Source organism: Zootermopsis nevadensis, unplaced genomic scaffold, assembly GCF_977971745.1.
Source record: "Zootermopsis nevadensis isolate Lab colony 2312 unplaced genomic scaffold, Znev_1.0 Znev_ptg000018l, whole genome shotgun sequence".
Lineage (NCBI taxonomy): Eukaryota > Metazoa > Arthropoda > Insecta > Blattodea > Termopsidae > Zootermopsis > Zootermopsis nevadensis.
Window position 1 is genome coordinate 4,305,709 of NW_028259150.1, and position 21,948 is coordinate 4,327,656.

General features: G+C 36.0%; 1 protein-coding gene across 3 annotated transcripts; it reads right to left on the bottom strand.

Annotated features, from left to right (window-relative positions):
- Positions 1 to 522: 522 nt before the first annotated feature.
- Positions 523 to 21,940, bottom strand: Nmt (N-myristoyl transferase). 3 transcript variants are annotated; one of them, XR_002545668.2, is made up of 12 exons: positions 21,547 to 21,940; positions 21,062 to 21,170; positions 20,104 to 20,218; positions 16,067 to 16,283; positions 14,473 to 14,589; positions 12,124 to 12,294; positions 9,571 to 9,751; positions 9,020 to 9,137; positions 8,579 to 8,724; positions 7,190 to 7,327; positions 6,535 to 6,609; positions 523 to 2,263 (listed from the first exon to the last, which is right to left on the bottom strand). XR_002545668.2 is itself a non-coding variant. In XM_022079483.2 (11 exons), exons 1-11 carry the CDS (start codon positions 21,621 to 21,623, stop codon positions 6,589 to 6,591), a joined length of 1,410 nt encoding a protein of 469 aa, XP_021935175.1. In that variant the 5' UTR covers positions 21,624 to 21,940; the 3' UTR covers positions 523 to 6,588. The 3 variants fall into 3 exon arrangements, 2 of the variants coding, with proteins under 2 accessions (XP_021935175.1, XP_087207260.1); XM_022079483.2 differs by having other exon boundaries at positions 523 to 6,609; XM_087351134.1 differs by lacking the exon at positions 21,547 to 21,940 and adding an exon at positions 21,376 to 21,461 and having other exon boundaries at positions 523 to 6,609.
- Between the last annotated feature and the right edge of the window lie 8 nt (positions 21,941 to 21,948).

Below are 21,948 nucleotides of genomic sequence, written 5' to 3' on the forward strand. Positions count from 1 at the left end.
TTGGCAGCGGCGCTGGGATCGTTGTGTTCACTCCCAGGGGAACTACTTCGAGGGTGATGGATGAATTTAATACCTGAGATAAGTGTACGGTATTTTTTTTTTAAAAAAATAGGCGCAGTCTTGAAACTTTCCGATCGCACCTCGTATCCACAAGTCCAAACTGCATTACAACTCAGAAGATCAACATCAACAAATAGTTAAAATTCAATGAAGTCTTCTCAGGCAGTTGTGCCAAGTGTCGCAAAGAACCAGCATTTCAAGAACTGTTTTGGTCCTCATCATCAGGGAACCGATGTGTAGATGGAGTCTGCTTAGCCTTGCCTTCCCAAAGGTGATTTGAGTAGATTGATTACTGAGAACCATGTGTGACTGAGTGACTCTTAGTCTGTCACAGACATTTCATTTGCCAACTCAGACTCTTTCATGATCTTTTCATTATGATTAAATACATAACATTTAACATCTATTTCTTCACTGAAGAAAAAAGTGCATGTCTTGCTAATTTTATAAATATTAAAGATGTTTTGCTTTACTGAAAGTATATTTACAGTTTTCAGAAATTCGGAAGGAAAGTAGAACTTTTTAAGGGTACAGCTAATATATATAATACATAAAATATGTCATTTCAGGCATTCATTCACATAATATGTAACATCTGAATTATGAGGCTACTAACATAATATATTTACTTTTCCATTAAATAGCCACATTTTTTAACCATGATAGACAGCATAATACCATAACAATAAACTTCAGTACACCTCAAAATCTAATTTTACAGTAAGAATTCAATCAAATGATCTTAAAAATTGAGTCACATAGAAATACCATGTCAACATGAATTTGCATACTTTCAAGCATTATATACACACATCATAAACTTAGTAACACCTAACTGGTTTGGATTAAATTTGGTATGGAAAGTAAAAAAAATATAACTTGTCAGGAATTCTTTCTTTTGGTCCAAATTATCCATTAGAACTCCAAATTTACATAAAGTAAGAAAGAAGTGTTTGTTAAATTTTATTAATATCACCAGGAAGTTTTATAAAATAAAATCTATCTTAATGACAAGTAACTCCATGGTGTTGAGAATCATGTTCACAAGAGTTGGTCACAGGTCCCTACCGTGACATACAATTTGTGCTAAATGTACATTTCATGGATGATGAGAAGTTTTCAGAAAACAATACAATTGCATTTGAATATCTGGAATTCTGACGGACACAATTTTTTTTTTCACCAAACATAGTTCTGGTTCTGTTATCAATTGTTTTCATTAATGCACACATAATGTAATCTTTACATACTGAGTAATTAATTTCATCACTGTACATGAATAAGTAACAGAAGAAGTTGCATAGTACTGTTGACCAATAGTACATAATTAGTCCCTATTGACAAAAATGAGCCTCATCAGCATTAAAAGCATTATCTTTTAATTAAATCCGGCCACATATTCTCATTGTTGTTCCATAATGTTCCTATACCAACCAGATGACATGCTTCTTCATGTCACACTACTTACATCTATACAAAATTAGGGAGAATAAGTAATTATGCATAACAAAATGTTTTCAACATGCAATGATTCCTGCATGCTTCTGTGAATCACCTATTAATGGCTCTGTTGATATATTTAAATTTATTCATTTTATAACTGTGACAACCACTTTTTTCAGATGGTTGAGAAATGTTATTAGAATAAAAGAACAATAAACCTAGTAAAAAGGGTAAAACAGAGTCAATATCATAACAATGTACCACAGTTTCTTGGCTACAATGAGCTTTTTGATCCATCTCTCATTATACTAGTAGTACTGTACTTCACAGAAATTTACATTTACAAGTTCTCACAGTTTTTTAACATAACTCAAACCCAAGCATATGCAAACTGAAAATATCTTGATTATAAACAGCCTTTGGTTTGCACAACCAATTTCCTGTACTTAGTCTCTATATCTTACTGCCACCAGCTGATTTTGTACCCTACTATAATCAATTCTTTCTGTTCTATGAACAGATATTTAACAATGCTAATATTTCTTTACTTTTGTTTTTGTTAACACAATGCTTTGTTATGACTGTATTAATGTATATGTCCTCTGCATGTGAAATAAAATACTGTCTCTCTTCCTCTGTGTCCTCCTTTACTATTAGTAAGTGATTTAACTCCATCAGTGTGAAATAGTATGGGATAAAGGTATGTGAGAAGTTAACGAGTTTTAACTTTATTTTATGTGACATGTTGAAGATTTTTATTCTGTAATAAATAAATAAATTAATTAATTACTATATATTCTTGTAAATAATTGAACAAAGAATGTAAAATCTTTTAAATTTTGAAAAGTCTGTTAATTCAATGTTCATTTATCAATGTTACAATATATTTTGATTACCCACACATAAATAATCTTACTGATGTGCACACCATACAAATAAAAAAAATTGTTGTATCATATTTCACATTTATTTTGGATGTAATCATATTATTAAGGCCAATTTTAAAGCTCAGTAATAATATACTGTTATAAGGTACAAAACAGTACAACCATCATGCATAATGCATGAAGACACATCTGCTGCTTGAATTGCAATTATTGCAGGATTGATGTCAAACTACTCCAACTATAAAACATGTTAGCCTCTTAAAACTGAAAATTTCTATTCATTACAAAGTGCTTTAATAGCACATTTCCAAAAGAGTGTTAATTTTAAAGTAAATTAAAATCGCAAATTAGCACTAATATATTTCCCATATGCAAGATTTTAAGATTTCACAGTAACCAGATGCAACAGTCTTCCTGGGCAATCAGTTGTGTAAGATAGCCAATGTTTCAGAGATTGTCTCTGCCTTGCAATATCAAGGGCTGGAAATCAACTCTAATCTCACATGGCTGATCAGTCAAGAAGACTCTGATTAGTATTTCTCATATCAAAACACAAAACTTTCCACTTCATTGGTTTGCACTTCCTAACGCAGGCCCATATGTCATCAAGTAAATAAAATGTAAAAAGAAATAATAAACTTTCACTGACTAGTACCCTAAAAATAGAGTGTGTTTGATTAGTTTTTAAAACACTTCATTTATTGTTTACCTATAAATCACATACAATAATATTTGCAATGAACTAAGCAGGAACTTACTGGTCCTACTCCATGCCACACATCAGAAGCAAAGATGAACAAGAATATAATACTTGTGTAGGGCTAGATCCTACATATAGCATAGTACAGACCAGAGCAATGATTTTCATTAGTGTGGGCATCAATATTAATGTGTGTTATGAAAGCCATGATTGTGATTGTGGATGTATGTGTTCTTGAGAAGATGTACACACTGGAATTCCTGTTCAGATGCCTACAGGCAATGGACACCACCATCAGAGAAAACAAATATTCTGAACACCTTATGGCACCCACTGTACTTCAAATGTTTCCACATTTATAGACAGTGGAACTTACAAATCTATAAAAATTAGTATATCTACCCAAACATGGGATGACCCAGATATAGGACTTAAATTTATGGGCAAAAATGTAATGCTGAATCAGGTTTTTCCCCAACAACTATTTTTTTTATGAAATAAGAAAGCTTACACAGTTCAACTAGTTATAAATGTTGGTGTTACACATTGAGACACTTCCTATACTACAAACATGAGTACTTTATATTAGCAGTCATGTAAGCATTTGTCCCAGTGAAGTATTCTGTTGTTTTGTGATTATAAGCTGAAGCTTATTTCTTCAGATGCTAAATTAGAAAACATTCTCTCTTATATTTGGATAAATATGGTATGTGCAATATTACCTCTGACATCAACTTCAAATATTTTAAAACTGTCAGCTTTGTATGGTGTCATGTTTGTATTAGAAAAGGAATTTTATAGAACACTTTTAGCTACATTTATTCTCTAATCTCATCCCAAATTTCACATATTCACCAAAAATAATTGTCAAACTGTGTGCACTAACAAATTCAGTTTGTAGTCAAACACGGACATTTATTTAACATAGTTGGATAAAATTATACATGACATTTCAGAAGTGCACTCTGTCTCCTATCCACAGGTACAGCAAAAGGGTACCATCTCTGTGGGGTATGTTAGATAAAGCTAGTCCTTTCACTAAGCAGCATCTCATTAACCTCTTTTAGTGCCAAATAATAAGGCCTAGGTTAACGCAACTGGCATCAAAGTAAGATGTCTTTCTTTTTATCTGAAGATGGACAGCAGAGATAAGGCCTAACTTTGCCTAACATGTACCCTTTCTTTCTACCTGAAGACAAATATTTACCCACCATCCACATAAGATAGCAGTCATTCTGAGCAACATCAAGTTACACTTGTGAAAGCTTCAAGAAACCCAAGTTCATTATTTTAATTTATCAACAGACAGCATGAAAATTTTCAGCCTTGAACTTTCCAAACCATTGTTCTGTGGATTATATATCAACATACACTTCTTTCTTATGAGACAGCTGAAGGAAATAACATTGTTCTCTCTTCTTTTTCTGCAGCACAATCACACTGACGACATAAATGGCAACTAGAGGCACTGCAGTATGCCACTTACATGCTGTAAGGGGTTAATGCAGCTTGATAAAATGATTAACTCCATGGAGCAGTCCATCTTGAGAAGCCAAGTCACTTAGCTGGTTAAGAAATTCCATTTCAATAGGCCTTATCATGAACCAGTTTACTTCACACTACAAACTGTCTACAATAAATATGCAGTTCTTCCCATTCTTTTGCACTAAATCAAGACTCACACATTATACAGACCACTGGAAACACGTTCCACATATTACTGGATATATATGTGTATATTATGCACCTTTCTGATGTGGTTACAGTGGAAGGGGTTGCTGCCTGGCACGTGTAAATTTTGCCCCCTTTAAATATTCCAACAATGATGATGTTAGTGGTGGTAATGGTAATGATGATGACAGTCTTTAGGATAAACAGGTCATTTATTGGCCAAAGTTTGTTTAGAGAAGATGACACACAGGCCTACCACGTACGCACACAAGATAATATTACTTCTATATAAAACTTCCAGAGACAGGTTGTAAATTATTAAATTTTAACAATGCACAAACCAGATAAACATTAACTACACTGGGCTCACTACAACTAGAAGCATGAGAACAGCTACAAAACCCCACAGCAGAATAGTGTTGAAAAAGTGTACTGTGGTCTGTCCACCATTACTGCAGAAAAAACAATCAGTTTACCACATGGCAAATATTATGAATGTGTTAGTGACCTCTCACAAGAACAGTATTTTTAATTTTCACGGTGATGGAGAATTATATGGCATCAATAAATTGCAGAACAGTGATTTGGAGCTACAGGTGAGTGGTAAATTTTCTTAGCTCAAGTCGTAAGCATGAAGCCACAGACAGTGGCAAAATGTTGCTGTGACGTCACCCATGCTTCCAGTTACAGTCAGCCCAGTGTAATTGTGTGAAAAATAAAATGACTGATTTCATTCCGGGACAAAACATAAATTCTGGAATGTGGACTACAGAAAGGAACAGAGGGTAAATTACTTGTAATTTTACAGACTGTCAGCTAAAAATAGTCAGTTCAAAAATTTACAGAAAAAGTTCACAACTAGTTAGATATCACTCATTATACTGTGTCAAAAAATGTACTTGTCTATGCAGCGTTTTCCATGTACATAACATGAACAAACTGATGGTGCCAATGATTTCTCTTTCTGTGATGAAGTTCTAGTTGTACACTGTACTTATTTTATTGCAGTCATACAGTACACAGTGAAACAAGCTGGTCTCAATTTAGACTTAAGCAAAGAATACACCTTCAACAAGATGGTAATAATCATGCTTCAGATCTCACTCCACAGGAAATGGGTAGAACATGCATTATTTATGGCATACTAGAGGTTGTGAAGAACATTTCTAATACCATTTTGGAGTATAAAAAATGCAAATTTTTATAAGTCATCACAGTCCCCTTATATTGTAGAGGGTGAAAGGCATTTTACCATTGTGTATAACACAACAGGCTATGCATACAAAGGCCATCAATCACCCTATCAAAAATTAACCATGTATAAAACAAATGCTAAGTTTAAGATAGGGCCATGAGCAGTATGATATGACAGAAATGTCATAACTAAAAGAATATGAAGAGAGTTTGCAATTTGCAGTGTTTGTAGTTAGCAATGTTGCTTAGTCTAAATGTGTCGGCATCTGTTTTTGGTTCCAGTGAGCAATTTGCCAAATTTCTGCAAAGCTCTACTAACACAGTATTGGGTATAATACAAACAATGAATGTATTCCAGGAAACACTGTCCAACTTCTGCACTTGTGCATTATAGGAGGAGATAAGATATAGGTTGGAGTCATGAATTTGAAATTTCCACGTGTATCCACACTGAAAGTACTTCCAAGACATTACTACACATAAAATTACAAACTAAAACTTTTCAACTTTGAACTTTTACAAAATCCCTGTTAACCACTGTCACAAACCTTTAGCATCACAAATATGAAAAGTACTTACTCTTCTGAGAACTAATATTTGTTCACACTGCTACAGTATCACCAGACCACACTGTTACTGAAGCACCAGGCCAATCTAGAAAATACAAAATATTCCTTTGTAGAAATGGACTTTAAATCACACATTTACTGATCTATTTATTTAATAAAGTGCAAAGCTGCATCACTGCAATGTTCCAGAATCAAGTGCACACAGAATGCAGCACACTTATACTAGAGAACTTGTACTTTAAGAAAGAAATTTTCAAGGTCACTGTATACCACAAGCAACTGTTTAGCTTATGTAGTGTAATCTTAGCCCATGACCAGCATTCCCAACTGTTACACATTTGGGGGTTGTTGTGTATTCTCTTTGTGCAGACAGCAAAAATCATTTTCGTTTTATAGAAGTGATTTTAAAATAATGACGATAATGAGTGGCCATGCCATTGATAAGAAAAGTCACTATACATGATAAATACAAATCATCCAAGGCTTACAATATGATTAAACTGTGTGGAAAATTGACATGGGAAAGAATCCTGGATTGTCTCTGACATCACTAAATAACTTAAAGTTATGAGCCTCAACACTCAAAGACAAAAGTTGACATGGGGCACAAGTAAAAAAACAAGGATTCACCACATAAATACAGACAAAATAAATAGTCATCATACTTTATTGGGTGAAATATATGGACAACGCCAATTGTATAGGTAGTACTGAAGATTCCCATCACCAATTCCAAACTTCAGTGTCTCCAGAAACTCCTTGTTCTCCATGAGGTCTAGTGCATTGAAAACATCAAAGCCACTCTGTAATATAGAAGAACTTGTGTTGAATCAGTAAAATTTGCAATTTACAATTAAATAAAAAACAAATTCTGCAAAAAAGGGCTATCAAAACTTTAAGTGGATGTGGTCAAATTCAAACCCTGCCATGCCCAAGGACTTGGATGAAAATCATTTTCAAAAACTGCTTTCAGTACTATAATCACAATGAATATCTTCAGTATTCAAAATGAGACTTAGTTTTGGAAACTTGAAAATGTCACATATGGCCACATCAAGCAAGAAAAGTTGATGTTCCAAAACTAGTATTTGTTTTCTGGTCAAACATTCCTTTACCTAAAATACAGAGTGGGAAGCCACAGTACTGTAATGCAAATCCACTCATGCAGCTACAGATTTTGTCTTTTTCATTACTGCAAAAGGTTTGGTCAACAATTTTAAAGGAAGAATTTGAACTGATAGTATATTTGTATCAAAAATGCAGATCAACATGATTCTGATCTTTCCCCTTGACAATTGCACTTTTCCAGTCAAAGACTCTAAATCTTTTTATTCAAGACTTCCACGCTTTCTTTCTAGGGCATACTAGAGAACCAAAATCTCATCACCAGTATGAGCAACTTCTTCCAATTTTTTCTCACCACTAAGTTTCTGCAGTGTAATTTTTTCAGACATCCTTCATGCTCAGATCTTTGGTCAAAATTAACCTCACTGTCCCTCTATTCACATCTTTCTAATAGTCAATTAATAACCATGTCTCATAATTTTAGTCACTTTTCCACAATTGGACTGGTTCAGGTAGTGGGACAGCCAGACCTTTCATCAAAAGTAACACCTTCCAGCCAATCTTGAAATCAGTTAACCACACAAAAACCTGTATTATACTCACTGATTCCTCACCATAAAATTGCTGTAATTGCTATAAAAATTAGCAGCATTTTCTCCTACTTCACTAAAAGCTGATGCTCATTTTTTATTTCAACATTTCATCACTTCGTTTCTTCAGAAATAAGCAAAATGATTATCAGTAAAAAACCTACTGCAGCCAAAAATTAAAGTAAATTCCAATGACTACCTTGGCACAAAACTACTGAATCAGTCACATAATCCAACATGTGCCAGCACACCAGACTTACCAGTTGAAGCACAAACATATCCAGCATAACAGTCCAGTTATTTTATGTTTAATAAGATGCAAGTGTGAATGAAAGTCACAGAGACATGCCTGTGCTAGTAGCCGTGATATCTTCTTGTGCCCAATTGCTTTGTACTTACATTTTTGGCAGAAACAAGGGCATCACCCATGAGATCCACCAAACTAGTTGTTGTGGAAACATTGTAGAATGAGTATGCTGCCTTCAATGTCTTGTGGACTGGGTGGTGCATAACAGTGGATGGTAAAGTATAATAGCTCACAAGGTCTGCAAAAAGAACAGGTTAAAACACATAACTAAATTCAGCGAAAACTTATTTTAATATATAAATTAAATTAAACAATAAAACAAAATTAAGTTCACTTGACAATTTTTATTGGAGACCCCCCAATTACCAAATTTCATCAAAACTCCATCAGCAATTTCACAGATGGAACATGCAAATAATTCATGCAGAAAAATATTCTGTAAAACTAGAGATGATTGAAATTAAAACTTCCTGGAGTAAATAAAGCTTCACTACAAATTCATACCTCTTACAAATTTCACAGTTTTAACTGACCTGTGAGTTCTGAGCCATTGTCCACAACATAGCTATCAACAATACCAGCCTGTGGCAGGAACCAATGTCGGAAATCCTCTTCCGAGAATGTAGGTGCTAGATCAAATCTTGTCAAATACTATGACAAAAATCAAATCCAACATATTAAAGTATGTTAAGTGCTCAGGCTATAACAAGAGAGCCTAAAACAAAACATAACAGGTTGCTAGTAGAAATTTTATCTTGCACGTTCCTTCAAAAGCAAAAGGAAACTTCAATCAATCAATTTACAACATTCACATTTACTTTTATGTATTCAATAATATTTAATTTCACACACTTTCTCTTTGATCAGAGGCAATTTACCTAAACCTACAAATTCCACACACACACACAGAGGATACAATACATATTACTTAAAGAACATTATATCTCCTGCTAATGAATAAAGATATTTAATGAAATATGACTATAATAAATTTGCACATTAGACAGGAATTTATTTCTTCATTGAAACCTACTATAATTACTGTTATTACACAATCTATCCAATCACACAACTTAAATTTTACCTCAGCTAAAAGTCTATGTGCTCGAGGAAGGTCGGCAGCAATCATTTTGCGGAAGCCAGCTGTCCGTGTTTTCTCTGGAAGCTTATAGAGTTTCAGTGTTCGCTGCATGGTCATGTTTCGGCTTAAATGTGAGAACTTTACTTCAATCAACTTCTTGGGGTTCAAAGAACGATGCCAGTACCTAAAAGTGATATATCCAATAAATCCACATTAAAACAGATGTTACAATCTTTTGACAACAGTGTTCATTCCTTAAGATTTCAAACAGTAGTTAATTCATTATATTAACATCATGTTGTGCATGTATATTTTATGTATAAAATCTGTGACATAACAGCCCTCTGAGAGCCTAAGCCAACTAGCTGGCTGCTGGCCTCACGTTCACATGCCTAAGCAGAGGTGAACGATCATCCAATCAGATATAGGGTGACGTGTAGTCAGCATGACGAACCCCCAGCCATTGCTAGTTTTCATGACCAGATTACGCTACCCATTTTAGCTCCCCAATTTCCTCATGATGCTGGGTTGGCACCGGTCCCATACACCAGTCGAAAATCTCATGAGAAATTTTTTTCCCCCGAGACTCGAACCAGCGCACATTCCATTATCACCGGTCTGAAGAATGATGCCTCAAACTGTGCGGCTACGGCACGGGACATATTTTATGTATACAATGTTCAGTGTTTGGCTCTACTACCATCTTAAGCCAATTCAAAAATGCCATGCACATGAAACATATTCAGACAATGGATAATGTCCAAAATAATATTAGTATAACATTTCAATATCAAACATTTGAAGTAACAGAATCATACTTTATTCTTGTACTTTGCCATTGTTCTATTACATCTGACTCCGGAAACCTACTCAGGAAAAAGTACACAGGATGTATGTTATGACATAAAGTTTAAAACTAAATTGTCTCTCAGCCAGAAGCTGGTAGGTAGAAGCAGAAACTAGTCATATGAAGAAACTATTTATGAGAACTTAAGCTAATTTAATTATAACTGTTTCATATGTTTATGCATATAAAATGGAAAAGGTTGACTGACAAATTCTTTTGTAATTCACAAATAATGGACAAACTCTCATTTCTCCACACAAATACCAGAGGAATTGAGCCATTTACATTTTACACCAAATATTTGATTCCCATGGAGAATACATCAGAGCTCAGCATTTGAATCAAGTCATAAACATGAAAAGTGTTTTTCTTTAAGGCCCATATTCAGTGACCTATAGAAATGAAGTTACTAGTGTCAGGGCTGTATGAATGAGCAAGACCATCCCAGCAATACTGCTCCAGGAATTACACTGTAACACATGCTGTCTGTGGTCCAGGACCTCAGGGAGAAGAATTCCTTGCATCCCAATATGCTATCAACAACTTCCTCCATGTCCAGAGTTCCTTGGTTGAACTGTCACTGGTGATAAAACATGGGCTAATCACTTCATCCTGACAGCATTGATGGAATGGGAACATACAACATCCTCCATGAAAAAGACATTCAAGACCTCAGTCTGCTGGGAAGATAAACGCATTTTTGTATGTGCATAGCATTCCCTTTCCACAGAACCTCGACCACTGGGAAAGAGTGAACGCAGTGAATGCATACTGCCTTGCTCACAGAGAACTTTCGGATGCCTATGTGTAAGTAATGTCCCGCGCCGTAGCCGCGCAGTTTGAGGCATCATGCTTCGGACCGGCGATACGGAATGCGCGCTGGTTCGAGTCTCGGGGGAGAAGAAATTTTCTCATGAGCTTTCGACCAGTGTATGGGACTGGTGCCAACCCAGCATCATGAGGAAATTGGGGAGCTACAATGAGTAGTGTAATCCGGTCAGGAAAGCTAGCAATGGCTGGGGGTTCGTCGTGCTGACCACACGTCACCCTACATCTAGCTGGATGATCGTTCACCTCTGCTTAGGCATGTGAACATGAGGCCAGCAGTCAAGCTAGTCGGCTTTGACTCTCTGGAGCTGTTACGCCACGGATTTAAATTTAATGTGTAAGTAATACATGCAAGAGTAACACAGCCTTGGATGTTACTTACTGAACACTTTTCATAAACAACACTAAAATGAATGTTGCCCTTAATACTTAATTAAATACCATGCCATGCAGATATACAGAGGAATATAGGGAGGTACAGCTCATTCTTAACTTCACCACTGGAGGTGTGTGGACAAATTCACATTCCAGCTGCTTCATCCGCAAGGAAATAAACCCAGTACCTATTGGATAGGAAGCTGGGTGGGAAACAGAGCCGTCTGGACATCTGCCATTATGGCAAAGAGAAAAATCCTGCCCTACCACCAATAAAAACCCACTCAATCAGCACATAGCCCAGTCACATTTCTATCTTCACTTCCTCATAACAGCAATACTTGCTATAACTTTACATTGACTCACTTAATGTTCTCCTCAGTTTAACATTCAAAAACGTTATTTCCCATCGAAATGTTAACTATTGACTGACATAAAAACACAAACCATAACACACTAGGAGTTTAGTTTATTATACTTGGTTCAAATTTCAGCAGAATTCTTACCTACAAGTTCCAACAGGTTTAGGCAGAACAACTCCTGCAGTGTACACAGCTTGAAATATCCCAGTAAGATTTACCCGCCGAGTAATTTCTCGAATCAATACAGGGGCTACTCTCTTTGAACGAAGCTTTTTATGCACACACAAAAAGTTGATTTCTACCATCTTCTGTGAACTAGTTAGAAACACACACATATGAAATGAAAGGTTGTTATTGAATAATGAACTGGAAAAGATTAATCATTCGCTTATCATAATATATACACAAATATATTTTTTGGGTTAATGTTGATGCAACATAAATGTAGGTATTAGTATTCACAAACTTCAAGTGTTCTACATCCAACTTCAGATGCCAAATACATTAAAACAATTCAAAAGAAATTAAAAAAGTAAGGGCAGTTTGTTTCTCTTTATTCTACAAAAGGTACACACAGGAACAAGTGTACCATCATTTTCTTATGTAACCCCTTAGCTTCCCCACATATATTGAGTCCACAATTTCCAGATGCCACCTGAAAAGAATGTTTTTGATTGCATGTAAAGCCATGTATGTACCAACTCATTCAACAATGTCTGCCTTTTGTGAAGTGGTCAGATGGTCCAAGCAGACTTCATCAACACTTTTTCTGCAACAATGGAACATTTCTACCTTCCTTTGAATAATACAGTTTTCTCCATATTGTGGTGAACATTCTTCTGTGAATCTCAGAGGGTTTTATCACCTTCTCACCACAAAAATCATATGATGGTATGCTGCTCAACAAAGGTGCAATCTGAAAGTGAAGCCAACATGTTTAAACCATGATTCCACGATCTTCATTAAAGGTAACAGCTGCCACGCCTAGACCTGGCTCAGTATATAGTACATGTGATGTCTGCAAGAGCACTGCCGGAGAAAATACCAAGGTTTTACATGCAAACTGCCCTTACTTTTCCATCATACTTTGTAAGAAATAGCATTCCGTTATACCAATGACCCAGACCTAGTAATGACACTGGTATTTTATTACTAAATTTATTTCATTGGTTAAGTTTTTACAGTGTAGCAAAATACTAGTTTCTGTGGTATTTCAGACTGTAGACTTGGGAACGTTTTCAAAAAGTATACCTCTATTCCATCTCTTGGTTTATTTAACAAAGTTGTGTAAAGTGCCTAGGTTACACTGCATATAACAGGTCAATTATGAGTGTTAAGTTCAGAAAAGTTGACACACAGCAAACTAAAATGTAACTGCTGTGATTACATACCCTATGCAACAAATTTAATATTTCATATTACATATAAATAAGTCTTCTTTACTGGTTGTACACTATGAACTTATTATTTTATACAACCAAAAATCAAAATTTATCACTAGAAATGAGGGAATAACAAGTTTAAATAAGAATCTACTTTAATTTTTACATAGTGGTTCAAATTTGACACAGACATTTAAATGTTTCTCTACTTTCCAATCAGTTGTGAACCTGTCCTAAAATTTCTGTGCTGCAGGGACAGGAAAAGTGTGCACATTCTAATGCAAAATAGGTAAGATGATTTATTAACATGCTAGGATCAAATTCTAGGTCAAATCTGAACTGCCATTGGACATAAGTTTATTTTCTTCATTGGGGGGGGGGGCTGAAGAAGGCTGCTTTCTCAGTCATATTTGAGAAATAGCATTTTTATCTACAGACAAATGGAACCTGGTGGTCTTAATGAAAAACAACAGACTCTCATTCAAAAAGTCCTTGGTTCAATTTAATGTAAGATGTGTGTGCAGACTTTCTTGCTTGCAGGCTTAAGTTTTAACCTCTACGATAAACAAAACTTTGGAAAAGTGAAGTGCACCAGTTTCCACTGTGGTTTGTAGTTCACATTAAATTGAAGACCTTCTCTGATGACCATCCTTTTCATTATCACCCTATCACTGGGGGTAACACAATCTGCCCTACAGATGATCACACCTCACAAACGGATAACCTGCCTAGGTTGAGCATACGTCAAGAAACACCAACACACACCATCCCTGGCAGAATTAAAAAACCACCACCCATATACAAAAAATTACTTTATTAACAGTTGTATAACTTGGTAGCAGACGTCAGTAAGTGCAATGTTACAATGAATGTACTTTTTTAAATGTTTGCCTTCCCTGCATAGGGTGTAAAAAAGTAAAAATATTAACATTATAAGGAGACAATAATGCTGTGTTTGGAGAAATTATAAGAGCAAGTATGGTATTCAAATCTTAGAAGGCTTTTTCTTGGATAATAAATATCTTTACGTTACAAATAATATAATCCATTTGTCTGAAAACAGCAAACTGAACAATCATTACTACTCTTACCATAGACAGAGTTAACTCACTGGTTATATATCCTAAGTGTAGCAGGTATGGCACTAATAAAACCTACTAGTCGCCCACTCTTTATCACACGGACACCACAGTGCCAATCTCGACGCCATCCAGGAGGCTGGAGTGCCCTGCCAACAAGATATCAGCATTACAATGGCTTTTAAACTATTCTTATTTAATATATATATTCGTATTTAATATACTTGAAGAAAATCTAACCAAATATGAATTCAAACTTTTAGCATAAAAATACCAAATCAATACTCATGGCTACTGCACTGCCTAGCATGAGACAGACATATGCTGATAAAATACACTAACAACAGCATTAAAAGTGTTAACAAGTGCTAGGCAACAAGCACCTGACAAAGATTTATTTTACATAACTGCAAACTTAAATTTTCAATAAGTATTACCCATAGCTCAAGCTACTTTAACTCTTTCAGCAATTATATTTTCTTGCACAACTGCCAATGTTTCTTGCCTCTGTTACCAGAGAGGAGCAGTAGAGTGATAAAATACAGGGGTTCTCAACCCAGAGCCCACAGACCACATGCAGCCCTCCAACATGTTGTTGTGTGGCCCACATACAATTCCTTTACAATGTGTCAACCTGTATGACTAAAAATAGTTCACTGACAACAGGAAATACACTCTGTTACTGTCGACAGTATCTGGCAGCACCTTCTGCTGTATGGAACAGTATAGTTTGATTAAAAATGTCAAGTCAGGAACTGGGATTATGAAAAATACTTGAAATAATATACCCAATTTCCAACAACCTCAAATTGAAAGATTAATCAAGCAGAAGCAGTGTGTCAATAACTCACTAATGACTAGCATTGTCAAAGATGTTATTTAGTAATACGTGAACCTGTTAATACATTAAAAACTGTGTTGTTAACCTTCTAGTGCTGGCCTCCATGCATGGTATAGACCTCAGTTTTGTCACATGACTCCTGCCTCTACACTTCATATAGACCGAGTCTATGGGTGAAATTTGAAGTTCTCATGGCAGTGAAGACGACAAAGTTGTTCTTCTGGGCTGTGGTACCATGTGGACTCATAGGTACACAACCACATTTCAGAGTAAGACACTGTCTCCATCTTCAGCCCTGAAATTGCAGACAGAATTTTTCTCCAAATTGTGGGAATCTACCTATGAGTCCACACGGTGTCACAACCCAGAACAACGTCAGGTTTACGGGGTTTAAATGCCATCCGTCCACAGGGTAGGACACCATTTAAATGGCTGAAATCAGTGAAGGGTTGAAGAAAATTATTTTATAATACATATACTTATTTAAAAAGTATCTTAGAACATTTTTAGTATACCATCATGAAGTTTCAATAAACTGTCATTCAAAATCTTGCAGTTTACAAGTTAAATAAGGGCACAGCTGACTCTTGGCCTGGAAAAGGTTGAGAACCCCTAATCTAACACATGCCTGCACTACATGCAAATTTTTTTTTTATCAATCTAACTGGTTATCACACCATAAAGATTAAGGGTGACTGCATGTTCAAACACCTGGCCAACAAGGAGAAGAGAGCAATAAATCATACATTCCTGTTTTCAACTTCTGTTCAATTCTGGGACATTACCACTTAAGAAATTCTGGAGGATAATCAAAGCGGAACATGGAATCATCGTCTTCCACATAGTTTTCATTCAACAGCATATATAGCTCTTTCAGTACAAGAGGTTCATCAAGATTCAATGTATCCCACTGGAAACCATCAGGCAGTGAATATGGCTCTGGACGAATATCCGAAGCCCCCTTCTCAGGTTCAATTGGCTCATTGCATGTTATTTTCTCATCTGCAAGAAGAAAAATTGTTTTGTTACAGTTTTATTTCCAAACAACCAAACAAATAAGGCCACAAAAAACACATTAAGTGAAACAGAAACAACCAGAGGTTTTACAGAAACTTAATAAGAAGTCCCTTTCAATATTTTGCTGTCACACATTCTCAATGATGATACCAAGATCAGAGAAAAATACTTGGATCTAAGACGAGAAATAAAGCATAACAAGGAAATTCATAAATGTTCAGCTCATCTAGTGTGATTAGAACAGTCAAATGGCTAAAACAACAAATGCCTATAAAATTATGCCACAGAAACCTCCTGGAAAGTGGATATTTGGAAGGAAAAAAGAAAAAAAGAAAGAAAGAGGCAGTATTAAAATATATCCTGGGAACATAAGTGATAATATGAATTTGACTGACTTGGCCAGGATTGTGTACAAAGATGAGCTTTGGTATAAGCAGTGGTAAACAAAGTCTGATTCCAGCAGGCTGGGTGGTTAGACATCAAGACGAAAATCTACTCTAATAAGAATTCAATCTTGTAGCATCATAACATTACCATCACCCTCTGAAACATCCAACTACCAACCAAGATTTAGTTAATGACTGCAAATTCTAGTGCAGATTTCACCAAAGCGATCACTTTGTCACCATTATCTTCTAACACATTCTTTAGACCTCTGTCTTCCATGTACCTACCTATTCTTCAAAGTCTCTCCATGAATAATGGTTTACTAGATCTTAAAAACATAATTTCTCTTAAGAACTTCAATGAGCTTTAACTTCCTAGACAAATGTTTCTAAAGTGGTTGTTTGCAAAACTGATGTTGGTCTGCAGCCTGATTTATGTTTGTCCACACATTCCAGTTATCAAAAAATCATACACATTTACTACATCAACAAAATTTATTGTAAAATTAGCACTATTTTTAGTTTTTGTTTCCATTTAGCCCTTTAATTCACATCAAGTGGTATCCTTGTCACAACAGCACAGTGCATCCTCAGATTGAAGCAAAGAAGATGGCCTCCAATGATGGCGGAAAGCTACAAATATATTGAATACGCAGTCGCAGACAACTAACAAGAATTGGTCTTTCAACTAGAGGGTTGTGCTGGGAGTTAACAACAAAATAACCACCATGTTACAAAATGTTACACAGGGCCCCAAATTCTGCAGCCTCTTGTATACAATGTAATAAAAGTCAGGGTTCCATGAAATACAGGAATGTCTTGACTAAGTGACTAATAGCTTTCCAAGGAGTCTGCTCCATGCTATTAGTTTTCAGTGACTACATTTCCATCACAGTCACATAAGGCAAATCAATTACAATTACATTTAGAATAATTTGTTTTTACTAATAGAAAACTTTTGACATTGTCACTGACTATTAAAGCCATGACACCATACTGAAATATAAACTGATGTAATGTTAAAAAACAGATTATAACAAGCTTCTCATATTCAACTCTAATAAAATCCAAAAGATTGTATAATGTTGTAAGAGCTTTTATGACTGAAGAATGCATTCACAGCCTATTTTAAAGTGTTATCCTAGTACCTATTTGGAAAACTATAAAAACTTCCATAGATATGCTGGTCTCACATTCAATAAATGAAGACAGTATCTCCCAAATGCAAGGCAAGTTATCCACTGTCACGGACCCAGATATTGCAAAAAAATATTTCTAACAATGCAAACAGAATAAATAATAACAAATACAATAGTTTTTTATTATGCATATATTAATAGTAAGGTCACTTGATTCTATACGACGTGCGATCGGAAAGTTTCCAGACTGCGCCTATAAAAACCCGTACACTTATCTCAGGTATTAAATTCATCCATCACCCTCGAAGTAGTTCCCCTGGGAGTGAACACAACGATCCCAGCGCTGCTGCCAAGCCTGGAAGCATCCCTGGAAATCTTTCTTTGTCAGCCTGTCAAGCACCATCTGCGATTCTGCCTGAATCTCTTCTATCGTCTCAAATCTCCTTCCCTTTAGCTGAATTTTCATCTTTGGGAAGAGGAAGAAGTCACACGGCAAATAAGGAGGGTGCGGGATAACGGCCATGGTGTTTGAGGCCAAAAACTGCCGAACTTTGAGGGCGGTGTGCACTGGCGCGTTGTCATGATGCAGCAGCCAGTTGTGGTTGTGCCACTTTGCCGGCCGCTTCCGTCTCACATCTTCACGCAACCGCCTCAGGACCCCACAGTAAAATTCAGCATTGACCGTCTGACCTGCAGGAAGAAACTCCCTATGGACGATCCCCTCCTGGTCGAAAAAACAGATCAGCATTGACTTCACATTGCTCTTGACCTGTCTTGCCTTCTTCGGTTGTGGTGACGATGGGCTCTTCCATTGTGAAGATTACTGCTTCGTTTCCGGATCGTACCCGTAAACCCAGCTTTCATCACCTGTGATAACCTTAGAAAGGAAGTTGGGGTCGGTTCTTGCAAGATCTTTGAGCTCCTGACAAACGAGAAGTCGATTCTGCTTCTGGTCCTCAGACAGGAGCCTTGGCACAAACTTGGCTGCGATACGTCGCATGTGGAGTTCTTCCTTTAGAATCAGCTGACAGGTCCCATAGCCTATCCCAACAATGTCGCACAAGTCGTTGATGGTACGACGTTGATCTTCGTGAATGGCCTGCCAAATCTTCGTAACATTTTCAGGCGTTGTGCTCGAAGATGGTCGTCCAGAACGCTCGTCATCATCGACAGAGGTTCGGCCATTTTTAAAACGTGAATGCCACACAAAAGTTTGTGCACGACCCATTGCGGACTCTCCAAATGCTTGCTTTAGCATTTCATAGGTTTCCGTAGCCGTTTTGGCGAGTCTTTGGCAAAATTTGATGCACACTCTTTGTTCATGAAAATCCGCCATTCCGAAATCGCAGGAGGGTCGGTGTAATGCACTACCAAAACCCCCGTAACTAAGAAACAAATGCTAATTCGATGATGCCGGCTGGCACACTTATTCACTATGAATGTAGGCCGCACCCCCTAGCGGCAGAAGCTCGTACTACATCTGGTTCGCCCTCTATTGACACAGTCTTGAAACTTTCCGATCGCACCTCGTAGTATCAGAAAAACCAGTATGGTCAGTATAGCAAAAAATCTGATTTTATACCAAATCTTAGCAATGACACAATCTTGAGCCAATTTCAGCTACCTTCCATCCTCAAAAGCTTGATCTCAAGATCCATCTTAATGTTATCCTCTCAACATTTTCAATCTTCCAAATGGGTGTTTCCTAAGAGGTTTCTCCATCAAAATTCTGTGTGCAATTACCTCCCCAAACTTAACCCACATCCCTAGCCTCTCAAAGGCATAGGGCCTACAACAACTGAAGGGCCTATGAAAAAAAATTAACTTTTTCTTTTCTCTTTTCCCCTTGTAAGGTAAAACTTGTAAAAAACACACCATAATACAACATATATCATTTTGCTATCCAAAAAACTTATTCAAGACAATTTTAAACACCACAGAAATCAACATACACATAAAAATGCATCCACCAAAGGGCCTTTGAAACATAAGTACCTATAGTCTACAAGGACCTTAACCTAGCCCTGGCAAGAAAAAATATCAAGGAGAACTTGTCAGAAAGCTGTGTTACTACCCACTCAGCTGATAAATATAATGCTCAAAAAATTGTGAATGCAATCTCATCCCCAGGACACCTATCATTATTCACAACTTCTCATGTAACGAATTAGACATTTTTGATAAACATCTAAAATGTTTATCAAAAATTGTTTCACAAACACAATGCTGCAATGACAATCTCAAAAAGAAACATATAAAATAAATGGCAATGTCACTCACCCATCTTAGGTACAGGTTGAGTATTCCAAAACTGATACTGTTTTTGAAGAGCCTCTTCTGTTGTCTTGGCTGGTTTCTGTTGGAATGACAAAACCTCCACTGCTTTCCGGATCTCCTGAAGTGTTTTGCACACATGATAAAGTTTCAGATTTAGTTGACATTATATTAACATAGCATATCATATTCCCACTTATTAGGTATATGATTGTGATGACATAATCTCAAATTTATTCTGTTACAGTTCACAAACACATTTATTAGAAATAAATGATTTAATTACTGTGACAACCTTCAAACAAACAAATCCACCAGGTTCATTATCCATGCACAGATCAATGATTCACTCATAAACAATAGTCACTTTCTCCAACATAGGGGTTAAAATTTATAATCAGTAATAACAATAGTCACCCCCAGTGACAATGAAAAGCTATTGGTGTTGGTATTTAAACAGTACATTGTTTTGCCTGAAGTTAATATTTATATTTTCAGTGCACTGCAATACATCCAAAAGGACAAGAGTGCTATTGTAAAAATCCTGTCTCAGGCACAATATATATTAGTGCTTAAAATTTACTATATTTTAAAAAATATTAATATAAATTTTGCACTAAACCAAGAATAAAAGTAAATCTTAGCTTTTCAATATGAGTTCAATGGCCACATAGATATATCAAACCTGAAGATGATCACATATGGTTAAACTATATAGTTCAATAAATACTTAGAAAACTGTAAACAGTATGTGTGTAAGTGTCAGTTCAAACAAACATCATGTTTATAGTAACATGAAATTATTGCCCAGTAACTCTGCACTTCTGAATCACTCTTTACAACAGTGCTCAACACTTTTCACCCCTAAGTATTCAACAAACTGTTATAATCTCCTTGAACATTGCTTCATTAATTCTCGAAACAGAATGTTATATAAATAAACACTAGTTTATATGTCACTAACTTGGAGTGATATGTTGCATCCCGCTTGAATTTCTGATTCATCCAACATCGAATCCAACATCTTATCACCTCCACCGCCTCCTTTCTTCCGACGATTTCTCTTCTTTGAACTGTAAAAACAAAAGATACAAAATTCTGGGCACATAATTGTTGTATTATTTAATATTGTTGGATATGACTTGTGTGCAGTTATAAAAGAAACGAAGCGAACCGGCCATACTATAACATTCCTCTGGAAGTGGTAACAAAAGGTAAAAATAATTATGATTTAAAATAACCACTAATCTATGAACAGTAATTTTTTTATATTATCACCGTTCATGGTCATCAACGTGAGATAACATCGCTAACATTAATCCTTATGCACTCTACTTTGGACATAATGCCGGAAAGACACCAACTTAACTACTGCCGTTCCATCAGCCTGTATCAAATACATAATTACAGTGAATTATTATGTAATAAATATAATCAGTTTACATATACCTCTTCGATTTTGTTTCTTTCTCATTAGCTTCCCCTTTACGAGATTCATTTTCATTCACTTCACCCTTATCGTCCATTTTTACTAACCGACTAGGAGATCGCAACCGGAAGGCTCTACGACGATGTACTTTTTCACCCTGAGATCCGACTATGTAACCGTATTCTCATTCTAAAAAATGTATTGAAATTGTTCGTAATATTGAGCGCTTTTGTGAGTTTGTTATATCCAAGTAAAATAAACCAAGTTAACGTTAGATTTGATCTCGTTATTTTCCACAGGTATTACGTTACTTTCTCCTGTTAGTGATATATCTTGACAGTCTTTGAACACTGCACGTTATATGGTAGAAATGATACAGCCATAGTATAAGATTGATGATGGAAGTACAACAAAGTTTACAC